Source organism: Salmo salar, chromosome ssa15, assembly GCF_905237065.1.
Source record: "Salmo salar chromosome ssa15, Ssal_v3.1, whole genome shotgun sequence".
Lineage (NCBI taxonomy): Eukaryota > Metazoa > Chordata > Actinopteri > Salmoniformes > Salmonidae > Salmo > Salmo salar.
Window position 1 is genome coordinate 47,301,472 of NC_059456.1, and position 17,872 is coordinate 47,319,343.

The following is a 17,872-nucleotide window of genomic DNA, read 5'->3' on the forward strand; positions in this document are numbered from 1 at the left end:
TCCTGGTCCCAGTCCGCCCCTTAATCTGTTTACAGAGTGGTTACCTCTACAGCATTATAATGAATCACCATGTGACTGGGGGAGTGGGGAGTCATAGGCTACGTCCCAAATGCTACCCTATTTCCTATTTAGTGCACTACTTTTGTAGTAGTGGTGCACCGTATAGGGAATAGAGTGCCATTTGGGACGCAGACACAGCATGGTGCATTCTACTGCATGCCAACCCTGGCTTGACTGACTGCAGGGTACGACCCTTACAACCATGCCCACCCTGCCTTGGCTCTGTATGGGCCCATGAACTCTGCTTGATAACACATTGCCATTCTCTCTCTCTCTCTCTCTCTCTCTCTCTCTCTCTCTCTCTCTCTCTCTATTGCTTTAATAGCCTCTTTCTTCCTCGCTGTCTGTCTGTCTGTCTGTCCAGCCCCCCTCCCTTCCTCCCTCCTCCCGCCCTCTCCTGCTCTGTACACAGCTGATGAGCGATGATTCAGTTAATTTGGGCCCACTGGCTGGATGGTTGGATCACGCTTCATCAGTGTCTTTCTCTTCCACTGCTTTTCTAATGTCAGGCCAGAGCTGTAACAGAGGATTAAGGAGGGATAGAGTGGGTCAAGAGAAGGGGGGGTTAGACTCATCCCTGCCCAGCTTCTCTCTCTCTCTCTCTCTCTCTCTCTCTCTCTTTTCTTTGAAGAGAACCCACAGAGTACAGCTAAGCTCCACCGCTCCACAGAGAAAGAGCTGATCGATAGCACTGAATCCCACCCTCCCTTCTGCCATCCCTTTCCCTCCTTTCCGCCCTCCCTCTCTCGCTGCCTGGGAATAAAAGAGGATGCTACGGTATTGTCCTCCTCTCTTTTCTGCTTCCTCTGTACTCCTCCACCCCCCTAGGCATAGGGACGATAGCGTCATGCCTCCATCCGTCTTGTGCTCAGCCATGTGGGCCAGCAGTCACGTGACGTAAGCCAGTGATCAGAGGCGGTAGCGGTGGAGGCCATGCCTCCTGGCGTCCACAGGGTACCAGCGCCAAGACAGGCAGGCCAGGGCTCTAAGGAAGCATCTTGTATTGCAGCTCAACTCTCTTGAGCCTGCTATACTGTCACCCAGTTTGTGGAAGGAGGAAGTGAAAGAGAGGCAGGGATGGAAGGGATTAGGGAGAGGGAGGGAGGGAGAGGGAGGATGAGACCAACATTTGGCATTTCGGATGAACATACTGCCCTCGTCATCCTAAAAGGCATCATCAGCCATGTTGTATTTTCACCAAAGCAGGCTTTTTTTCCCATAAAACAGTCTCTGCTCATTTCTATTTTGTAATATGAGTCACACACAGCACAAATCCTACAGTCTATTTTCTCAGAGGCACAGACACAGCTAAATGCTTCATGGGATGCTCCTCTGGCCTCTGACCCCTGAGGGTATACCCAGCAAGCTTTGCCATAGAGAGACACACACGTATGTGGCTTCTCTCTCTCTGTAAAGCTAGCCCCACACATCCATAATACATACATAGCTTTGAGCCCTGTCTTTGTGTGGGGGGCTGGGATGAATCGGAGGTCGGGAAAGAGGCCTAAGACCATTTGGCCTTTGCTTTTCTAAAGCCAGTATATCTTACTGTACTGTAACGCTGTGAAATCCCTACAGCCTCCACCTAGATGAGCTATTGTTACAATAACCTCACAAATTCATCTTAATGACACCCCTATTCACCCACACAACGACAATCAATTTCATCACCCCCACCCAGGAATAAGAATAATGATTTCCAATAATGCTTATTATATCACATTTTATCTGGATCATACACCTCCTTTCAAATCCCTAATCCCTGCTGTCATCCAATTTCAAATCATATTTACGCACAGGCTCATTGTACCATCGATCTAGCTCTGTTTTGTTTTCATTACTCTCACCGCTCTCTGGAGAGATGGGATTGAGTCCTCTAGCTAGCTTAAACACAGTGGTGTGTGTGTGTTTACTTCTTTAAATGTAGCTGTGGGGACTGGCCTGTGTCTTCATTCCTTCTTATGAATACTAAGTCAAAATCATAGCAAGGAGAGAGGGAGGGAGGTATGTAAAGAGGGAGGCAGTGAGGCAGGCAGAGGAAGGCAGGGAGGCAAGTAGAGAGAGGCAGGCAGGTAGAGAATAAAAGAGGACAGGAGGGAGGGGGAGAGAGATAGAGGCAGCCACGGAGGGAGGAAGGGGGAGATGGAGTGAGAGAGGCAGGCAGACAAAGAGACAGGCTGCCGGTGTGAACGGGGAAAGAGGGGGCAGAGAGGACTTGCACTGATCTATAGTAGATTAGTCTGTGTCTCTGCTCCCGACATTGATCAATATGTCATCTCAGGGAGGAGGAGGAGAGAGGTGGAGAGAGAAGGAGGAAATGGAGGAGGAGAGGTGGAGGAGAGAGATGGAGAGAGAAGGGGAAAATGGAGGAGGAGAGAGAAGGGGGAAATGGAGGAGGAGAGGGAGGAGGAAGAGGAGGAGAGAGGAGGAGAGCTGAAGGAGGAGGGAGACAAGGACAAGGAGAGAGGAGGAAGATGGAGAGAGGAGGAAGAGGAGGAAAAGGGGGAAAAGGAGGAGGAGGAGAAGAGCTGGAGAAGGAGGAGAGATGGGGGAGCAGAGATGGAGAATCAGACATGTTAAAGGCTGTGGTTGCATTGTGAATGGCCCCAGTGTGGCTAGGGGACAGCAGGGACGGCCTATGGATAGCATAATAAAGCTGAGATCATAACAAAGGCAGCTAGAGGAGAGATGAGCGGTGCGGGGAGGTCAATCTCTCTTTTCTAACATCATTTCCATTAGGTTATTGACCAGCAGAGCAGAATGGAGCATCCAGCCAGTCATAACCAGATTTATCTATCCACCCTTATTATTATTGTACAGAAGGGTTGATTGTGTTGGATTAGTGCGTCCTTGAATAACGGGGTAAGGAATGGTGGTGTTAAAGGCCACTTCTCACTGTCAAACTGAGCCGGAGGGTCAGTGGCATGTATTCACAGGATGCCAAGGGAAGCCAGGCTTCCCCCCAAAAAAATTGACCAAGAAAAAAAATAAAAAATAAAAGATGTATGTGTTTCATAAATGACGTTCAATTCGCAAGAGGCTGAATGTATCTCACTGGAGAAAGCATCCGAGCGAAAGAAACAGCACCCCTCTGTCTCAGTATGGCTAGCCTAGCTATCTGATGCTGTCTGGTCTAAAAGAGTATGACGTTGTTGCCGCCCGATGTAAGGGAAGCCAGCGAGCATTTCGCCTCCCTTGTTAATCTTTTTTTTTTTTATAATAGCCAATCAGTATTGAGCTAAACTGAGTGAATTTGGATTTGGCTTCTCACCGATCACATAACACCTGATGCCAAACCTCACTGACAGAAAAAACTTGAAATGTTGCATCTCGTTGTGTCATTGTCCTCCGGTGGCTAGCTAGCTAGTTAAAATTGGCCTTTTCCTAAATTAGCCATGGATGGAGATCGGGATTTAGACTTGTGGTTTTACTTAGTTCTCTGTACTGGCTAATGATTATAACGGCGATTGTGATCCAACCATTAATTCATACATTGTTGTGCTCCTGACCTGAGAGGATGGAAGTTCAATATGTAGCTAGATGTAGAAGGCTAATGTTAACTAGCTGGCCTGGTGCATCGTTGCCCATCAAAGGAAGTTATGCTTTTTATGGTTACTACATGATTCCATATTTGTTATTTCATAGTTTTGATGTCTTCACTATTATTTTACAATGTAGAAAATAGTAAAAATAAAGAAAAACCCTTGAATGAGTAGGTGTTCTAAAACTTTAGACCGGTAGTGTATACCAAACAAAAACCATTGATTTCAATGTTAAACAAACCATATGTACAATGACTACTTGAAACAATTTCCACTGAACATTTTACAAAAACACATTTACAGGAAGAACTGTGCAGATACAAAGTCTGGTAACAGAATAAACCTGGGGGAGATTTTACCGTAATTCTGTTACCAAACTTCTGCATCTGCACAGTTTTTCCAGTAAATGTTTGTTTTATTTACTGTGAAAATTATTCAGAGAAGTCAGTCATTGTGCATAGAGTTGTATGTTAAACTTTGAACTCAATGGTTTTTGTTGGCATACATTTTAAAGTGAGTCTCAGCGTAAATCCGTTACGTGGAAATGCCCCTAGGTAGACTGTTTAGTGTTGGTTACAGATGTTGTTTTACACAAACACCACCTTGTCCAACAGCTCCCTAGTGACATACAGTGGCCTAGTGTACATGGACACTAATCCTCTCCTCTTTCCCTCCCTCTTTTTCTCTACTCCCCTCTTTCTCCCCCTTTTCCCAATTTTTTTCTTATCTAATTATCTCTCTATCTCTGCTTCTAATTCTTTGTCGCTACTCTCTCTCTCACTATCTTCCCCCTCTTTCTCTATCTTTCTATCTATCTCCCTCCCTCCCTCCCCTCCAGTCTCTGGGCCCCTGTGTTGATCTACTGTCAAATCTTCCAGGATTATCTGTAATCCTGGAGCTGCAGAATCTGTTTGCTGACAGCTGTGTTCTCAAATATTACTACTACTGTTTGCCATGCACACACTGCCCTATATACCAGAACCAGAGCGAGATAGAGAGAAGGAGAGAGAGAGAGACAGAGATAAAGAGAGAAGGAAGGAAGGAAGGAAGGAAGGAAGGAAGGAAGGAAGGAAGGAAGGAAGGAAGGAAGGAAGGAAGGAAGGAAGGAAGGAAGGAAGGAAGGAAGGAAGGAAGGAAGGAAGGAAGGAAGGAAGGAAGGAAGGAAGGAAGGAAGGAAGGAAGGAAGGAAGGAAGGAAGGAAGGAAGGAGAGAGGAGAGGGAGGCAGAGACAGTGTGAGAGAGAGAAAAAGAGAGAGGGAAAGAGGGAAGGAGATAAGAGAGAGAGAGATACTCTTATTCTTCCTTAGCAGAGAAAGAAAAAAAGAGAACCTTCAATTTTCCGCCTGAATGGATTTTAATTGACAATTCTGCCTCTTTTTTTCCGTCATTTGTGTTGTATTTGGCTGTACTGCTGGTGCGGCGTTCTTCTCACAGTGTGCATTAAACACTGGGGTGGGTTATGCATGAATAAATAGATGGTGGTATATACAGGGGCATTGATATCCCTGGGGAATCAGTTTGCGTCCCAAATGGCACCTACTGTAATTGCCTACGTACTGCACTACTTTTGAACCGGGCCCATAGGGCGCTCATGGTCAAAAGTAGTGCACTATGTAGGGAATAGGGTGCCACTTGGGACCAGGCACAGTCTTAGAGCACCAGTGCTTTGCAAGTAATCCAAGGATCTTGTCATAAAGATGTAGGATCTTAATTTGACTGATATTGTCACAGCAAAATGATCTTGCCGCAACGGAATTTGAACGTTTAGTTCATTATGTTGCTTATCGGTCATTCGGCTATTAGCTGGCCAAAAGTAGTGAAATACTATTGATATAACCATGTGTTAGTGTGGGCTTTCAGTGAATTTATGTAAATCTCAAAGCTCTTTTGCATATCCTGCGGTGCAGGCAAGTGTTCAATCATATTGTTAGCATGTGATCTTTCTGCATATGGACAGATTACAGTAAAAATGGGAAATGAAAATGGATATTGGATTCATGTGTTTAAAATACGACCAACATATTATATAAAACCCCATATTATACAAAAACCCATTTAATAGAAAACCCATATAATATTCCATATAAACCACATTTGACGTTAGAATAGAAGCTAAAATCTGGAAATAAAATCTGGAGTACATTATAATATGATACGTTTCCCTCTTTCTTTTTTCCATCTCTCCTCTTATTGAGTTTATTGTCCCTATCAGGCTGTCTTCCTGTCTGCTACGCTTTGAATCTTCAAAAGATGACCAACATATTACACAACAGTTAAAAAAACAAACATATACCTTTATTCGATATATGGACCTAGAATATTGTCCCTAATGATCTCTCTTCTCCTCCACTCCCTCCAGGTGGTCTACAAGAATAACGACATCCGTCTGGAGCTCTCCCGTCTGGCCCGCATCGTAGACCCCAAGATGAAGCTCCAGGGTGACGTGGTGTTTAAGTGTGAGAACGTGGCCACCCTGGACCCTATCAACTTCGAGAGCCCTGACTCCTACCTCAGCCTCCCCAAGTGGAACACCAAGAGAATGGGTTCTATCTCCTTCGACTTCAGGACCTCCGAGCCCAACGGACTCATCCTGTTCACCCACGGCAAGGTAACCTAACTAATGAAATACCCTGATGAAGGTCTGTTGAAGACCCACATTTTGGTTTAATGATCCATTAAATGTTTGTGAGATTAGATTACCAGTGTGCTGGTGTCCTGTTTCTAGTAAGTGTAGAACTGTAAAAGAAAGTCACACACTCATATTTCCCTGCTGTGGATTTATTTGACCAAGGTTTCAGCTAAAGAGCCTTGATGTAAAGCTTTAGAAGAAACGTTGTTTATTCATTTTTAGAAACATTTTTAGAAAGGTTTGAGCATTTAATGCTGATTGGCTGACAGTGAAAACAAATGTTTTGTCATACTAGTGGTATACGGTGTGATATACCACGGGTATGACAAAACGTATTTTTACTGCTCCAATTCCGTTCTTAACCAGTTTATAATAGTAATAAGGCACTGCAGGGGTTTGTGATATATTGGTCATATACCACACCCCCTCTGGGCTTATTGCTTCCCATTAGTCAGAAGACTCAGTACCTCACCTAATTTCCAGGCCCAGGACCGGCAGGACGCAGCAGGGAAGAAGAACAACAAAGTAGACTTCTTTGCTGTAGAGCTGCTGGATGGAGGGCTGTATCTGCTGCTGGACATGGGCTCAGGCACTATCAAGGTCAAAGCCACCCAGAACAAGGTCAATGATGGAGCCTGGCACCACGTGGACATACAGAGGGATGGACGCTCAGGTGAGGAGAGAGGGGTGTGTTGTGGTGGGGTGGGAGGAGGAGGAGGAGGAAGAGGGAGTAGGGCTGTTGTGGTGACCATATTACCGCCATACCGGCAGTCATGAGTCATGACCACAGTAAAATTCCACGTGACCGTTGATTCACAGTAATCTCCTTTTATGATCTCTGGACATGCGTTGGTGGTACCCAACTCACTAACGAGCATCAGGTTCTAATGGCCTGGTACTCAGGGCTCTATTGTCCCTCCATCAGGTGCTAATGGCCTGGTACTCAGGGCTCTATTGTCCCTCCATCAGGTCCTAATGGCCTGGTACTCAGGGCTCTATTGTCCCTCCATCAGGTCCTAATGGCCTGGTACTCAGGGCTCTATTGTCCCTCCATCAGGTGCTAATGGCCTGGTACTCAGGGCTCTATTGTCCCTCCATCAGTTCCTAATGGCCTGGTACTCAGAGCTCTATTGTCCCTCCATCAGGTCCTAATGGCCTGGTACTCAGGGCTCTATTGTCCCTCCATCAGGTCCTAATGGCCTGGTACTCAGGGCTCTATTGTCCCTCCATCAGGTCCTAATGGCCTGGTACTCAGGGCTCTATTGTCACTCTAATCACTCTGACATCAATGCAAATACAATAGAAAATCTTTTATAACTCACCTCTCTGTGATGATCAATTTGAAGAAAGAAGTTCAACAACAGGCTGAAACTGAGTGGAAAACATGGTAGTTGTGGATGTTGGTAGTTGTGGATGTTGGTAGTTGTGGATGCTGGTAGTTGTGGATGCTGGTAGTTGTGGATGTTGGTAGTTGTGGATGTTGGTAGTTGTGGATGCTGGTAGTTGTGGATGCTGGTAGTTGTGGATGTTGGTAGTTGTGGATGTTGGTCGTTGTGGATGTTGGTAGTTGTGGATGCTGGTAGTTGTGGATGTTGGTAGTTGTGGATGTTGGTAGTTGTGGATGTTGGTAGTTGTGGATGCTGGTAGTTGTGGATGTTGGTCGTTGTGGATGTTGGTAATTGTGGATGTTGGTAGTTGTGGATGTTGGTAGTTGTGGATGTTGGTCGTTGTGGATGTTGGTCGTTGTGGATGTTGGTCGTTGTGGATGTTGGTCGTTGTGGATGCTGGTAGTTGTGGATGTTGGTAGTTGTGGATGCTGGCAGTTGTGGATGTTGGTAGTTGTGGATGTTGGTCGTTGTGGATGTTGGTCGTTGTGGATGTTGGTCGTTGTGGATGTTGGTAGTTGTGGATGTTGGTCGTTGTGGATGTTGGTTGTTGTGGATGTTGGTCGTTGTGGATGTTGGTCGTTGTGGATGTTGGTTGTTGTGGATGTTGGTCGTTGTGGATGTTGGTAGCTGTGGATGTTGTTCCAAAGCCTAACACAACAAAATGGACAGCACTAAGGTGATGGTTAGTTCAAAACACTACTTGCCTATTAGAGCTGATGCATACGCTGAGTGTACAAAACATTAAGAACACCTGTTCTTTTCATGGCATAGACTGATGTCACTTGTTAAATCCACTTAAATCAGTGTAGATGAAGGTGAGGAGACACAGTAAAGAAGGATTTTTACGCCTTTAGACAATTGAGACATGGATTCAGAGGGTGAATTGGAAAGAGAAAATATTTAAGTGCCTTTAAATGGGGTATGGCAGTAGGTGCCAGGCACACCGGTTTGTGTCAGGAACTGCAAAGCTGCTGGGTTTTTCCCGCTCAACAGTTTCCCGTGTGCATCAAGAATGGTCCACCACCCAAAGGACATCCAAGCCAACTTGACACAACTATGGAAGCATTGGAGTCAACAAGGGCCAGCATCCCTGTGGAACGCTTTCGACACCTTGTAGAATCCATGCCCTGACAAATTGAGGCTGTTCTGAGGGTATAAGGGGGATGAAACTCAATATTAGGAAGGTGTTCTTAATGTTTGGGACACTCAGTGCATATGCTTATTCATATGCATATTCCTATATATGACCACAATCCCTAAAAAAATGGAATTAAAATAATGATTAGGCCGTTATACAATACATAGACTACTGCATATTACGCAGAAAAATATATATTTTAAATGATTTAAGATGTCTCTGGTACATAATTGGTCTAGCCTCCCAAATTAAGCACTAGTTAGCTGCAGGAACAGGGTTGGAGAAACCATGGTATGTAGAGTTCGGACCGGCAAACCGTGCCAATATATCCTCAAAACACCGGCCTTGAGGGCATTATCACTTTTATGCAGCGGTGTTGTGCCGAAAATCTCCCCCCTGCCAGAAAATCCCCTCCTCCCCATCCCTAGATTTGTTTCGGGACTATATCCTGTGGAAGGATGAAATTGTATGAATACTGAAAATGAAATATGTCTATCATTATTTGAATATGTTGGTAACCCGTTGTATAAAAGTGATAATGCCCTCAAAGCCGGTGTTTGGAGGAGATATTGGCACGGTTTAGTCATGGACTTAACAACACCCGTGCCAATATATCCTCCAAACACCGGCTTCTCTGGCATTATCACTTCAATAATGCACGTTCTTCAAGCCCTTTAAGTTAATCAGAAACTAGTATTCAACAATGCCATGGTATAATTAAGCAATAATGCATGAGAGGGTGTGATATATGGCCAATATACCACGGCTAATGACTGTTCTTATGCACGATGCAACGCTGACTGCTTGGATTGGCCAGAAACCACAGAAGTTTGCTATTATAAACTGGTTACAAACATAATTGGAACAGTAAAAATAAATGTTTTGTCATACCCATCGTATACGCTCTGATATACCACAGCTTTCAGACAATCAGCATTCAGTGCTCGGACCACCCAGTTTATAATGTAAAATAATGGCAAAATGACTTACAAGTATATCTTGTCTGCCAAATGAACAGGCCTACAGCCTTCATGGCATGGCGCATAGCCAGATAACATACAGTAGGTCAATTCCTATTCTGTTCTTCTGAAATACATTTTCTTCATATCATAATGCTTCTTTACACCTGCCTAAAACAGATAATGGATTTATTGTGATGGTGTATATTAAATTGATTTATTAGACTTGTTTAAATGTAGATGTTCCAAAGGTGTGAATCAGCCGCTGGTATATGGCTTGTAGAGTATGTGTGGAGGCCTGGAGATGCTAAACATGTTTATGTTAATTAACGGTTAATTACCATGAGACCGGGGGGGAAGGACAAGGAGGGGGGAGAGGGAAGATGATGATGGTGGAGGAGAACGGTGATGATCGTTATAAAACCCCTCAGAATATACATCAAAGGCATCATACTGTTGCAGGATTTGCAGAAGTATTTCTACCTTGTCCACAACCTGTACAACCCCGCACATTGACTCGGTACCGGGACTTTAGTTTATTTAGAAAATACTTTCTTGAACTGCGTTGTTGGTTAATGGCTGGTAAGTAAGCATTTCATGGTAAGGTCTACACCTGTTGTATTCGGCGCATGTGACCAATACAATTTGATTTGATCTTGAGGATGAGGCGATAAGACGTGTATCATGAGGATGATAAAGCAAAACCTTTTAAATCCTATTTCCTGATTCTATTTCCTCCACAGCTTCTTTATCCTTTGTGTCCGCTGACCTGAAAAAGGTTGGACAAACAGAACAGAACAGAGAAGAGAGGAGCTTTAGAGAGGAAGATTATATTTGGCGCGAGAAAGAGAAAGTCTGTCGTTGCCTTGAGCTCCATAACAGAATGGATTTCACTACATTAAAAGGAAAGAGGAAAGCAAGAGAGAGAGAGAGACTGACAGAGAGAAGAGAGAGAGAGAGAGAGAGAGAGAGAGAGAGAGCGATGAAAGGAAAATATATAGAGAAACAGAGGCAGAGAGAGAGTGCTAGAGTGAGAAATAGCAGAGACAGACAGAGAGAAAGAGAGAGAGAGGGAAAGAGAGATGAAAGAGAAAGAGATAGAGAGAGCATGAGAAGAAGAGAGGAGAGCGGTAGTAGTACTTCTGTTATTTGATGTCCTGCGTCTGTGTTATATATCAGTTTAGAGTAGCCAATTTAGCCCTGTGTCCACACATTCTACTTTGATGGATCACCACCTAGCACCAATGAAAGAAGGGAAGGAAGGATTGGGAGAAGAGGAGGATTTTCTGAGGGAAGAGAGAGAAATTAGACAGATATATGGATATGGGCTGAGTGGTGGTATTAGCTTGACGTTAGATAACTGTTTCATGGGACTTCACATGATGGGATTTAAATCTCTTAGTTAGACATTGAGGACAGTTAGTAGTTCACTGAGGTGTTTGAAGAACAAACTGGAGTGAATGACTTGAAGTACTTTGGAACCATAAACCTGATTTATCCACACTCTCCTCTGACCAATGGCAAACAACAAGCACTCTTGATCGTAGCCTAAGGCTAGCATACTGGCCTTGTGAACAAGGCTTCAAGACTCTTCTATAATGTGTCGTCAGACACACAACTCTTGAGACTACTAGTCTAAGAATCTAAAACTACTCAATATTAGAATCGCTTCGACCCTAACACTAACCTTCCCTTCCTCTTTCTCTCTTCCTTTCCTCACTCCATCTTCCTCCTCTCCAGGCATCATCTCAGTGGACAATCGTCGTACTCCGTTCACGGCCAGCGGAGAGAACGAGATCTTAGACCTGGAGGGAGACCTCTACCTGGGTGGTCTCCCTGACAACCGCGTAGGCCTGGTGTTACCTACCGAACTGTGGACGGCCATGTTGAACTACGGCTACGTGGGCTGCATCCGGGACCTCTTCATAGACGGCCGCTCCAAAAACATTCGGGCCATCTCGGAGTCTCAGAACACCACAGGCATCAGGCCCACCTGCAGTAAAGTCACGGGGAAACAGTGTGATAGCAATCCCTGTAAGAATAACGGAGTATGTAAGGAAGGATGGAACCGGTTTATCTGTGACTGCACCGGGACTGGGTTCTGGGCCGGCACGTGTGAGAGAGGTGAGTCTGCTGCTTACTTAATGTTTGGAAAACGGATTGTTGTCAAATGCACGTCTCATTCAATTTCAGTGCTGGGTGAATGTGCTGGCAGTCTTAAGGTTTTCTCCTTGTAATGTTTACGTCCGCTGGGTTAGCACTGAGTTGCATCGCCATGCTACGTTGGATGTGTGATTGGAGATTGTGATGCTCATTGAGATGGGACAGTTTTATCGGCTTGTATCTGAAACCCCAAACATGTCAAGCTTGGCCTAGGTGTCAAGGAAGTGAATGACAAGCTTCCATTGTGTTGAGAGAGCCTTTCTACTAACTAAACTACAGAAGTTCCCGACTGGTTTGGATCAAATTACTTTTTTTTAGCGACGAAACGTTCTCCTCACTAAACCCAACACTAGAACTTGTGTTAGTTCAGCCAATTACAGAAGTGTGTTTGTCTAGCAAGGGACCTTACAGCCAGTGTTCTACTTTTAGCCTGATGGGATTATGAGAGGAAAGGAGTGGAGGAGTGTGACTTGGGACAGCTCCTTGTATTTATGGAGGCTTAGCTGAAAGATTTAATAGGATTCCACTTTTCCGCCAAGTGGCTTTTGTGCATGGTGCTGTCTTCTCTTCTGAAGGGGCTCCAGGAGAGGAATTGAACTGGGTCTTGACACACACACACACACGCATGCTCACTCGCTCGCTTGCTCACTCACTCACTCACTCACTCACTCACTCACTCACTCACTCACTCACTCACTCACTCACTCACTCACTCACTCACTCACTCACTCACTCACTCACTCACTCACTCACTCACTCACAGTCTTGCGCAGCTAACCTTGTGGGGACATACAATTAAGTCCCATTCAAAATCCTATTTTCCTAAACCCCTAACCCTTACCCTAACCCGTACTCTTATCCTTACTCTAACCCTAACCGGAAAACTAACCTTAACCCTAAACCTAAACCTAACCCTAGCTCCTAACCCTAACCCTTAATCTAACCCTAGCTCCTAACCCTAACCCTAAAACTAACCCTAGTTCCTAACCCTAAAATTAATTCTAACCCTAACACTAATTCTAACCTTAACCCTAAAACCCCTAGAAATAGCATTTGACCTCGTGGGGACTAACAAAATGTCCCCAGTTGGTCAAAAAAATGGTTTACTATTCTTGTGGGGACTTCTGGTCCTCACAAGTGGAGTTAAACACACACACACACACACACACACACACACACACACACACACACACACACACACACACACACACACACACACACACACACACACACACACACACACACACACACACACACACACACTGAGGCTTGGACTTGGCTGTGGGTGAAAATGGTCTCCCCATGTCTGGCGTTAAGAGCTCCACTGCATTAGGTTTTTATGACACATTCACTGAAGATAGGCCCACTCTGAGCTGTTGGGTGGGTGGGTGTGTGTGTGTGTGTGTGTGTGTGTGTGGGTGGGTGGGTGGGATGCTATCGGAGTATTGTTCTCCTGGATTGTCTCTCTTTTTCAATTTTACCAGGGGTCTGCAGGATGGGTTGAGGTAATTTTAGAAGAACTACAGTCTTGTGAAAATCCATAGTTTGCGGTGAGATCATAATGACTTTTTGGAGCTGGTTGTTTCCACTAAGCACAACTGTACTGGAGAGTCATAGACAGGCTGGGAGGTTCTCAGGAGATCTGAATAAAACAAGTAATTAGCATCTAATGGCAAGATTTCTAGTACTTCCAATCTGGTTGAAAGCTTCAAATTGGAACAACAGGATATGAAGATACCGGAGGCTATTTGTTGGACATCTTTGAATCCTAAATGTTTCTTTAAATACTTCAAAATTCAACAGTTCAAATTAATTATTTGGCATTAGACTAAAGTACATTTCTCTCATATGAACAAGCTTCTCTCTCTCTCTCTCTCTCTCTCTCTCTCTCTCTCTCTCTCTCTCTCTCTCTCTCTCATGGGCAGGAACAGCATCCCCCAGTTGGAGAAAGAGAGAGAGAGAAAGAGAGAGAAAGAGAGAGAGGAAAGGCAGAGAGGAGAGGCAGTAGGCAGGCAGGCTGTGCGATCGTGATAACCTTGCCTAGGTCCTGGATAGCCAGCTATTTTTGTACCACTCCGAGGCTCTGTCTGTGTGGGCGTACTAAATGGGGGCTGATGGGAAAGCACTGCCAGACCACACACACAGAGAACATACACGCACACACCGATGCACGGACACACATACACACACGCACTCACGCACACACACTCACTTGCACGCACGCTCACACACAGACAGAGACACACAGAACACTGCTGCCGGAGGGGTGGAGGAATGGAGTGACAGAGGGATGGAGGGACAGACATGCTAACACAGCACTGCACCACTGCCATTCCACCCGTAGAAAAAGAACGCGCAGACACATGTTCCTACCATCCTTCTCTCTCCACCCCCCCTCCATCCCTCCCTCCCTCGTCCACATCCTGTCCTCCATCACAATGCTAGCTGGCCTTGCAGTGGACATACTACATGTCTGGACACTGGGTTTTTCTTACCCATATAGAGAGATGGTGTTCTGATGTATAGGGCCTGTGGGTGTTCTAGGTTTTTTTTTGCCTGAAGGCTGCTGTTGTTGTAGTTCTGACACATATTGCTGTGGTTGTTGTAGCTTTTAGTCATTATTGGTATTCTGGTATATCTCAGCGGTTGCCAGGTCTTTGCCCTCTGTTCTATATCTTTGGGTTGCCAGGTCTGCCTGCGTTATCCCTTGCCTGGTCCTAAATATTTGATCCCGATTGAATCCAGGAAAAACCCTCATTTAACGTTAGTGGACACAACCACATAAATAGGCCTATGTCCTCACAATACACAGTAAGCCTATGTCCTCACAATACACAGTAAGCCTATGTCGTCACAATACACAGTAAGCCTATGTCCTCACAATACACAGTAGGCCTATGTCCTCACAATACACAGTAAGCCTATGTCCTCACAATACACAGTAGGCCTATGTCCTCACAATACACAGTAGGCCTATGTCCTCACAATACACAGTAGGCCTATGTCGTCACAATGCACAATAGGCCTATGTCCTCACAATACACAGTAAGCCTATGTCCTCACAATACACAGTAGGCCTATGTCGTCACAATGCACAGTAGGCCTATGTCCTCACAATACACAGTAAGCCTATGTCCTCACAATACACAGTAGGCCTATGTCCTCACAATACACAGTAAGCCTATGTCCTCACAATACACAGTAGGCCTATGTCGTCACAATAAACAGTAGCTAGGCCTATGTCCTCACAATACACAGTAAGCCTATGTCGTCACAATACACAGAAAGCCTATGCCCTCACAATAAACAGTAGCTAGGCCTATGTCCTCACAATAGACCATAGATAGGCCTATGTCCTCACTATACACAGTTGGCCTATGTCCTCACTATACACAGTAGACCTGTATTCACAATACACTCTAGTTCTATGAATATTCCTATCCCTGTAGGTCTCTGATGTGTTATGGGATTGGTGCAGGGGTTTCACTGTGAATGATGATACACGTATTCAGGGTAAACAGGGACATTTATAATTGCTATGATGCAGTATTATTATGTGCTGTTTTATGCAGCGTTTGGGGGTGTTTGTGAGTCTAGGATGTCTGCTGCTGCTGCTGCTGTTGTTGTTGTTGAGTCTGGTCTAGTCTTCTCTCTTACTTGATCTCTTACACAGATGTCAGCGGGGTCCTGGGGAGGAGAGGGAGAGGGAGAGAGGGAGGGAGGGAGAGAGCAAGGGAGAGAGGGGGAAAGAGAGAGATTCCGAGATGTTATTGACATCCAGGGCTTGGGTATTGATTGAAAACACAGTTATACAGCACACTACAGTGGAGTAGACAATACAGTGCTTTTCACACACTTACAGATCAATAGACCCTGTGGGATATCTCAGCGAGAGGTTAACTGTCCATCTTGGTAGTCTTTTTGACTGCAGATACTTTGATGGAGAGAGCTTTGAGTCCCATTGATTTTTATTGGTTTGTATCCTGTTTCTTGCCTTCAATGGCATCAAATAATGGTACGATAAAATTAAGAACAGGTCACAAAATTAAAGGACGACTAAACAACCTCTCTGGCTTAAATACAAAATGAAATGACAAAAATGTTCCCCACCCTACTTCTAAAACAAAAGTTGCGCCCCTGATTTAACCTGAACCTAACCTGTTGGCAATTAGATGAAAGAAGCATCGTGTTTGGGAGCAGCAGAGTCAGCCTGGCATCCACCTACTATTATTTTAGATGTTTCCTCCTGTACCTGTGAAATATTTGGCCATATTTTACCCCTCTTTATTTGAGGTGTGCCCACAAGGTATAACGGCGCCTACGATCAGAGGTTTGCTACGCGATGTCGCTATCACGGAGACAGACGTTGTGTCGGCGGGTGTTCAAGTCAGTCACAGTGTGTGTGTGACATCTGCACAAACATGTGAGTGCGGTGTGTGTGTGTGTGCCTGTTTGCTCGTCAGTGTGTGTGTGTCTGTGCGCGTTTCTGTGTTCGTGTGTATCTGTGCACACTACTGTGCGTGCCAGCCAGTGTGTGTGTGTATCTCTGTGTCAGGCTCTGAGTGTGTGCCAGACCTCTAGTGCCATACAGGCAGGGGCGTGCTCCCAAGGCCCTGGCCCAGACAGGTCTCCTCTCGACAGGGCTGTGACCCGGGGCAGAGACCTGCCAACCCTCCAACCCTCCATGCCTGTGATCTGCATTCAAATGGGACTCCTCTGGGTCTCTGCTGCCTGGTAGACTGCATAGAGAAGACAGTGAATATTATGTTTGTGCTGCCTCTCTCAATGGTGAGAAAGGAAAGAATAAACATAATATCCTCTCTCTATACCTTCTCTATATATAATCTCTTCATCCTCTCTCTATATCCTCTCTATATTCTCTCTATATCCTCTCTCTATATCCTCTCTCTATATCCTCTCTATATCCTCTCTATATCCTCTCTATATCTTCTCTATATCCTCTCTCTATATCCTCTCTATATCTTCTGTATATCCTCTCTCTATATCCTCTCTATATCCTCTCTATATCTTCTCTATATCCTCTCTCTATATCCTCTCTATATCTTCTCTATATCCTCTCTCTATATCCTCTCTATATCCTCTCTCTATGTCCTCTCTCTATATCCTCTCTATATATTATCTCTTCGTCCTCTCTCTATGTCCTCTCTCTATATCCTCTCTCTATATCCTCTCTCTATGTCCTCTCTCAACATCCTCTCTCTATATCCTCTCTCTATGTCCTCTCTATATCCTCTCTATATCCTCTCTATATATTATCTCTTCGTCCTCTCTCTATGTCCTCTCTCTATATATCCTCTCTCTATGTCCTCTCTCTATATCCTCTCTCTATGTCCTCTCTCTATGTCATCTCTCTATATCCTCTCTCTATTTTCTCTCTCTATATCCTCTCTCTATATCTTCTCTCTATATACTCTCCCTATATCTTCTCTATATCCTCTCTCTATATCCTCTCTCTATATCCTCTCTCTATATCTTCTCTCTATATACTCTCCCTATATCTTCTCTATGTCCTCTCTCTATGTCCTCTCTCTATGTCCTCTCTCTATATCCTCTCTCTATATCCTCTCTATATATTATCTCTTCGTCCTCTCTCTATGTCTTCTCTCTATGTCTTCTCTCAATATCCTCTCTCTATGTCCTCTCTCTGTAACCTTTCTCTATAACCTCTCTCTATATCCTCTCTCTATAACCTCTCTCTATATCCTCTCTCTATATCCTCTCTATATATTACCTCTTCGTCCTCTCTCTATGTCCTCTCTCTATGTCTTCTCTCTATATCCTCTCTCTATAGCCTCTTTCTATAACCTCTCTCTATGTCCTCTCTCTATGTCCTCTCTCTATAACCTCTCTCTATATTATCTCTTCGTCCTCTCTCTATGTCCTCTCTCTATAACCTCTCTCTATGTCCTCTCTCTATATCCTCTCTCTATATTATCTCTTCGTCCTCTCTCTATGTCCTCTCTCTATATTCT

At 44.7% G+C, this 17,872-nt stretch overlaps 1 protein-coding gene across 15 annotated transcripts in view; it reads left to right on the forward strand.

The window, feature by feature from the left end:
- The window catches only part of nrxn3b (neurexin 3b), a 416,790-nt gene that overhangs the window by 136,809 nt on the left and 262,109 nt on the right, over nt 1-17,872 (forward strand). For all 15 annotated transcript variants that reach the window (XM_014145020.2, XM_014145028.2, XM_014145029.2 and 12 more), the window contains 3 exons: nt 5,962-6,210; nt 6,715-6,904; nt 11,457-11,840. In XM_014145020.2, the coding sequence (XP_014000495.1) occupies nt 5,962-6,210; nt 6,715-6,904; nt 11,457-11,840 (823 nt within the window). The remainder of the gene's footprint in view (nt 1-5,961; nt 6,211-6,714; nt 6,905-11,456; nt 11,841-17,872) is intronic.